Source organism: Pyrgilauda ruficollis, unplaced genomic scaffold (assembly GCF_017590135.1).
Source record: "Pyrgilauda ruficollis isolate IOZ18807 unplaced genomic scaffold, ASM1759013v1 scaffold23, whole genome shotgun sequence".
NCBI lineage: Eukaryota > Metazoa > Chordata > Aves > Passeriformes > Passeridae > Pyrgilauda > Pyrgilauda ruficollis.
The window spans coordinates 1,871,273-1,878,501 of record NW_024522539.1 but is presented as its reverse complement, the minus strand read 5'-3'; the positions used below and the strand labels follow the sequence as shown (position 1 = coordinate 1,878,501).

At 49.5% G+C, this 7,229-nt stretch overlaps 1 protein-coding gene across 1 annotated transcript in view; it reads right to left on the bottom strand.

Moving 5' to 3' along the window:
* Positions 1–3,730: 3,730 nt before the first annotated feature.
* Positions 3,731–7,229, bottom strand: part of IGDCC3 (immunoglobulin superfamily DCC subclass member 3) — a 95,785-nt gene continuing 92,286 nt past the window's right edge. The window contains exons 10-14 of the mRNA XM_041469093.1: positions 5,874–6,062; positions 5,514–5,618; positions 4,359–4,497; positions 3,982–4,189; positions 3,731–3,895 (exon numbers count right to left, since the gene is read on the bottom strand). Coding sequence (XP_041325027.1) covers positions 3,731–3,895; positions 3,982–4,189; positions 4,359–4,497; positions 5,514–5,618; positions 5,874–6,062 — 806 coding nt within the window. The remainder of the gene's footprint in view (positions 3,896–3,981; positions 4,190–4,358; positions 4,498–5,513; positions 5,619–5,873; positions 6,063–7,229) is intronic.

Here is a 7,229-nt window from a genome sequence, read left to right as displayed (position 1 = left end):
GTGGTTGTATCTCTGGGTAGAACTGATTCCTCCCATCAGGAAAAGTAGGGGGAACAAAAAGGAATAAGAAACCTGGCAAGCTGTTCCTTAAATGTTGTGGTGTGTAAAGGAGTGTGAAGGGAGTGCTGGGTGCTGATGGTGAAAGGCCCTGGGAACCACCCTGGGACTGTCTGGCTGCCTCTGCCTCCGGTCTGGGGACATCAAATGATGCCTCGACCCCTTTCCCGTGGCACAGCCCATCTGCATCACAAGGGGATCTGCTGTCCCATGTCCACCCAAATACAATGTGTCTACCCGAGTACAACTTGTCTACTTGAGTACAACTGTGCCCCAGAGAAGAATAAACAGAATAAAATTCCATCAGTTTCCTTCAAAACCATGGTAGCAGTTTGGATGAACAAAGGACAGACTGTCGCCCATGCTGAAACCAAACACAAACTCTTTTTAAAATTCTTTCTTCTTTCTCATATGACATATGCTAGGTGATGTTTTTCCAAGTTTTGGATTGGGACAGTTTTGCCTCCAGCCCTGTTCAAGCACTGCAGTGCAGCGAGTGGGGCTGTTACATGTTGCTTTTCCAGCTTAGTGGCAGCCAGAGGCACAAAGCCAATATGTAATTTTGAGAGGGTTTTTTTGCCCAGATTGGTGGACTTAGATAATTTAGGGAAGACCATGGATCCTCATGGATCACCAGACTTCAGCTTCATCCCTTCAGGGACTGAGCTGCCACAACTGTCTGTGTTTGGTCCCAACGCTACAAATTGATAAGAGCAGAAAAGAAACCCCAAAAAAGAGAAAAAGCTAAACATCTAAAAAATAGTCTTTAAAGATTTACATCCATCTTCAATCATCTCAAACCAACACAGAATCTGCATTGGTTTAAGCCACCATGTTTCTGCATTATTAAAAAACAATAAAAGAAAAAACTCTATTCTTGACATACTATTGTATTCCAACTAGTCAAATGGCACAGAATTTCCCTTTAATAAAAGGAAGTAGTGACAAATACTTGTTACTATTACAATATCACAATAATATGATATTAAATTAATAGCATGTTCACAGCTCCAGGAAGTCTGAGCTGAACACTACTCTAGGTTCTGTGTTCACTTTGGCAACGGTACTTATTCAATGTGAACGGCGGCGTTACACACACGAAAAAAACAATAAAAAGAAAAACTGGGCTGGAGTGGGAGTGGGGTGGCAGGAGAGGATCAGGTTGTCTTTGATATGAGGTTATAACTTGAGCTGTTTGGTGTCTTCTCCTCCATCCTGCCCTGCCGTAACCCCAGCATCCTCTGGCTCCTGCGATGGGCTGGGCTGAGCTCTTGTTCTTACACAGAGCTGTCCCCTCACAGTCTCTCCCCAGGCTGTCTCCAGGTCCAGCCTCACAGGTGTGAGCAGGGTTTGTCTGACAGCCCATTTAGCCTCTTTGGTGGGGTGGGGAAAGGCTGTTTGGGGGTGTTAATGCCAAAATTTAACGCTTTGCATCTTTTTTGTTCTGCATGATGTCTACAGGAGGACGAATTTTAATGGAAGAGGGCTAGGAACACCAAGCCTGAACAGCTCCTTGCTCTTGAGGTTGGTGCCATTACATCTTCTTGGGCCAAGCTGGATGAGGACAGAGTCCTGCTCCCAGGTAACCCTGCCCAGCACCAGGACTCAGCTCAGGGAAGAGGCATTTGCTCAGCCTCCTGTATATTGTACTATTTACACAGCCATTGGTTGCATCCCATTGCCAGGTGGGCAGGTGATGGGGGTGTTTTTGACACAGGGGACTCTCCCACTGGTACCATTTAAAAAAATACAATTCATACTTTTTTAAAACTTAAACTAGTTTCCTTTCCTGATTCCATTCACTGTCCTTGCGAATACAGCAACATTTGATTTACCACCACCTACACAAAGAGATCAAACCTTCACATTTGCCTGGATTTAACCACCTCACACAGCAGGGAAAGGGCTGCCCTCCGGGACCAGCTGGCACCTGATGTCCCTGTCCCCCGTGTGTGTCCCCATCTCACCCATGGATGATGCTGGTCACACACTGACTCACAAGGCTGCACCACGCCAGGACAACCCAACCTCCACAGTGTCAGGTTGGTGGTTGATCTCCGGAGGGGACAAACCCTCTCTTTGGTGTCAGGAGCTCCTCTGCCCACCATAGGCATGGGGAAGGGGCAGCTCTGGCAGCCCCCAGCATCCTCCTAGCCTTGTCCCTCCCAAGGAATCAAGCCCTTTTTGGCTCCACTCATCCTTTGGATGTTCTGTGGCTGGAATGGTGCTGGAGCAGCTGGAGGCAGCTCAGTAGCGACTCAAGTGCTCTATTGGGGTTTCCCCACAGCTGCTCCTGATAGCAGGGTGGGCTTTGGGACAAGACAGTGATGTCCAGGTTTCCACCTCCCAAGGGTGTGTTGTGCTGCTTGTGCCAGCACACGCCATAGATCATCCTGCTGGGAATCAGCCTTGGGGAGCAGCACACTGATGGGGCAGAGGGGGGCCTCTAGCCCCAGCACTGGAATGTGAATACCCCATCCCTTCAAACCCAGGATGGACCAGTGCCCAAATCAGCCCTGGAAAGGCAGCGGTGCCAGGGAGCCACAGGGCATCATGCTGCTTATCTGTGACAGCCCCAACAATCTTTAAAGTAAAAAACCACAACACAAATCTCCGCCACACAAAATCACACTGGAGCCCCCAAAAGTAAAGCTCATAACACCAGTGAAGCATCGTGCTTCATGTGGGGCTGGGTGGGAGAGGCAGGAATGGAGGAAGAGGGGAGGATACACACACACACACACACACACACACACACACACACACGAGTTTCTCTCACACTTGAGGTAGAACATTGCTTTCAAAGGTTTGGAAGTGCTTTACATGGGAACGACAACAAGGAAGCCACCAAGGTGGCGGGTACAGAGCGTGACTGCTGAGGTAGGACCATGCTTGTACTGACCAAGTGCTACACTAGTTGTTTGTTTGAACACGAAGGAAGACGCAGGTATTTCTGCTTCCCAGAAGACATTCATTCCGGTTGAGGTAGGTTCTGAGTTCACTCGGGTTGTCTGTCCAAGTCTTTCAGTAGCCCTCAGGCATCCTTTGACACACACACACTTTTTTTTTTTTTTCCTTTTTTTTTCATATTATTTAGAGTCAATCAGCAAAAAAAGTATCCTGAGAAATAGCAAAAGTGTACAAAGTCATCAAATCCACGGAGAGACAGCCTTCCTAGGCCTAAATTTTTGGAGTCAAGTTAGAAGGATTTTTCCAAATCCTGTCTTCTGGAAATAAAAAATAGATCCAAAAAGTAGTCCTAAAGCTGCTGATCAGGAAAAAGTCTGAGATACCAAGAGATGGGGGCTCCACTGTATCCCCAGTCTGTCAGAGACTGGAGAGTCTGCCAAACTCTGCCAAGGAGTCTGTTACGTAGCAGCTATGGGGAAAATCCATCGTGACCAGTCTCCAGACAGCCATCATCGGAAGAAACACATTGAGAGGCTCAAGAGAGGTCAGAAAGATAAACTTCACAGAGTTTCCAAAAGGTTGTATACATATATATATATATATATATATTTATATATATATATAAAAATAAAGCAAAACAAAAAAATAACAATCAGACCGTAGAAATCTTCAATTGACCTGAGATTGACAACTCGTAAAGACATCACCAGCCGTGGGTTTGGTTTCTGGTAACTCCTACAAGAGGCTTCGAGTCTTGGCAGTTTCATCCTTCATTGGCAGGACCGTGGTTGGGAGCCGGAGCAGCAGGACTGCTGCCATGGGGGTTTTTTGGGAGGGGGTCTGGCTGCTCCTCAATGATGCTGAACTCATCCAGAGGGAGTGTGGAGATCTGGGTTTCGTCATGGGGGGCTGGCAGGCTGTGAGCCGACTGGGGAGAGAGAGAAGGGGACAATGCAGTGACAGTGACAGCTCTCTGATGTGCAGCCAGGTGTGCTCCCATGCTGCTGGACTTACCGTTATTCCCTTCTCCTGCTGCTCCTGGGACGGGGATGCTGGGAATAACCTCTCCAGCTCGTTCATATCCAGCTGCTTTCCATTCAAGTCCCGGTCGTCCCTGTCTCTACGAGTGGCCCCGTTCAGGACAAGGCCCGTGGCACTGCGCTGGCTCCGGGGGATCTGAGGGGTTGACAGCTGCTCCTGCACATTTTTGCACATCAGCAGCCTGAAAAATAAAGAGATGGAGCCTGAGAGTGAGAGAGGTGGCTCATCCTTCCATCCTTCCATCCATCCTATGAAGTCCAACATTGCACTGGGGATGTGAGACTCAGGTGGGCACACCCACAGTACTAGGGACCACCACCCCTTGTGAGCAGTGGCATGAGCATCCCTACCTTCCTCGGTACCCAAACATAAGGAAGAGGATGCAGAATATGATGCACGTGACACCGATGTGGATCCCGATGATGATGCCAGTCGTGGAGGTTTTGTTGTTCTGCTCGTCCTTCATGCAGTCACAGGGAGGATTCAGCACTGCCAAAAAAAGGTGGATAGGTCAGTGGTGCTACTCTTCTATTGCTCCTCTGGCTTTTGGGGAGCCCAGAGCCAAAGTCAGAGCCTGTGGGCTCTGCCAAGGGCAGTGCTGGGAGCTGTGTATGGGAAGAGGAGAGCCCCATGGGAAGCAGGGGTTCACTGCCTGCCTGTGCACCTCCCTTGCTGCCAGGACCCCAGGAAGGGAGACACAGCAAGCACAGGACTGGAATACCTGTAGTGAGCCAGCCCCATTACCTGGCTATTGTAATTAGACACAATTAATGAAAAAAACCCACTCTGATGTTAATTTTTGCAATACCCCATGCTAAAGTGGGAGGTAAGAGGCAGCCACCACACCAGGACAGGCTGAAACCTGATGGAGTAGATGGATGCCAATGGGATTAGTATTTACTCCAGCACAGACAGAAGAGTAATAACTATCTCTTGAAGATATTCCCAATGGAGGCTTAAAAGGCTTCCAAGAGCAGCAGGATGTTTTTTACACATAGATGAATATGAAAGGTGTGATCAGTTAAGGGATTCCCTCTAGAGGTTTCTCCTTTGCTGCCACATAATACAGAGCTCACACTCTGCAGCCATTTCCCTTTCCAAAGCCACGTGTCCTCCCTTTTGACCAGTGAAGGCCAAAATATCCAGGAGAGCTCCAGGAGAGCAGAGATGCTCAGTGCACCATATCTCACCTGAGGATGGCAGCTGGTACCTTGTGCATGGGGGTTTGTTCATGTTCATAGCCTCACCTCTGTCTCAAGCTTAGGGGACAAACCTGGCATGTGCAAAACATTTGGTTTGTCTTCTCCCCATTGGTAAAAAAGCCATCCAGGTGCTCTTAGCCCTGCTGAGTTTTGCCTCATCATTATTTGTGATGCTGAAAATAAATGAGTGGCTGAAGGTGAGATGAGGGTAATGCCACAGGGGGCACGCAGAATGTGTTTGGCCTCACCACCTTCCTGCAGAGTGCTTCCCAAACCAGCACTGAGACCCAGGTCCCATCTCACCTGTCCTCTCCACAGTTTCCCTCAGGGACACAAAGCGGACAGTGGAGTTTCCGTCCCCGTGCTGGTTGTAGGCGAGGAGCTTGACTTCGTACACCACCGACGCATCTGCCCAGGGGGACACAAGACAGTTCAGGTGTAACCATGAGCCTTTTCCCCCCAGTGATGTTTATTTGGGAAAAGAACATCTTACCAAATACACACAAGATGCTGCAAACAAGTACCTGTAGCTGGGAATGCACCCACAAAACCTGGGGGACAGCTGCAGCATTTGGGGATTGGGCTACACATTTGTAGGAGCTCTCTCCTGCAAATCACAACAGGGTGGGGAGGGGACATGGATCAAGGGGTCACCATACTCACCCAGGTGGGTAATGTTGTAGGCTGTGATGTTGCTGGCCAGGAGCACTGGACCTGTGTACTGGGAGAGGTGGACTTTGCGGTAATACAGCTTGAAGCCTTCGTGCTGGCCCAGTTTGATGGAGGGCTCCCACGTTGCCTGCACGGTGGTGCTGTTAATGACTTTAATAAAGAGGGATGGCATGGCTGGGACTGAAACAGAGAGAGAAAGACAGTGGGTTGCATGTGTGTTTTCAGTCTGCGTGATGAGAAATTCCCCAGCAGCCTTTCCCTGCAGTCACTGCACCAAAGAATGTGCCAGCTGAGACTGAGAAAAATCTGAGCAGACCAGAATCTGGTTTAAAGCTTTGAACTTCTTCAGGAAGCTGCAGGAGTTTGCAAGAGCTCCCTCTGCTCAGATCAGCAAGCAGTAACTACTTTTACACTTTGGTTGCAATATGATGCTCAGTCTGGCCGGGTCAGGGCAGGAATGCAGTGACTTTGGCAATATGTTCTCAAATTCAAATTTTTTGCCCTCACCCGGAGGCACAGACCTTTCAGAGTGATTAATGCCCCTGGCAGGAAGGAACCAGAAGGGATGGAGTTGGAGACATCCGTCTTAAAAGTGTGCTATGTACCTGCACTGGCTTGCAGGGGGCTTGCTCTTCCCACCAGCTTTAGGAGGGAGACTTGTGACCGTGCTGGGGACTCAGGAGAGAACCAGAGCATCTTCATCAACAGCCCCAAACAGCTGAGCAGCCTGAGTTCCCTGCACATCTGAGGCTGGCTTCTTTTGGGAGGCAGGCACTTACCTGGCCTGAGGGGCACACAGGGGGTTAGCTGGGAAGATGTCCCTGCTGCTGATTCAAAGTCCACCAGGAACATGCTCCAGTCAATGCCCCAAAACCCTGCCCTTATTCTCAGGGTGTGCTGCAGAGTGGGTCAGACCATTCCCTCTCCAGATCCCCAAAAAGCTGCCTGGCCCCATCCAGCCCCATCAGTCTTGCTTGAGAGGCAAAGATCTGCAAATTAAAGCCAATTTTCTTGTGATACCTGGGTTTTCCAAAGCTGGCTCTGCCCCAAGCCCAGCCTTGTGCCCTGGGCAGCACTGGGGCACACAGTCCATGTTTCCCTCTCCCTCCCTTTCTCTACACTGATCACACCAATACCAGATGTGTCTCAGCAGGACATTTCACTGATTATTTTTTTCTCATTTCCACAAAACACCCCCAGGCTAAACTCTCCCATCAGTTCCCCAACCTTTGGCATCATCCAGAAGGTGCAAAGCATGAGGTGCTGCAGGCTCTGCCCTGCCCAGGGCTCTGCTCCAGCACCGGCACCAGGAGGGAGAAAAGTTTTTGGGCACCAAGCTCAGCTCAC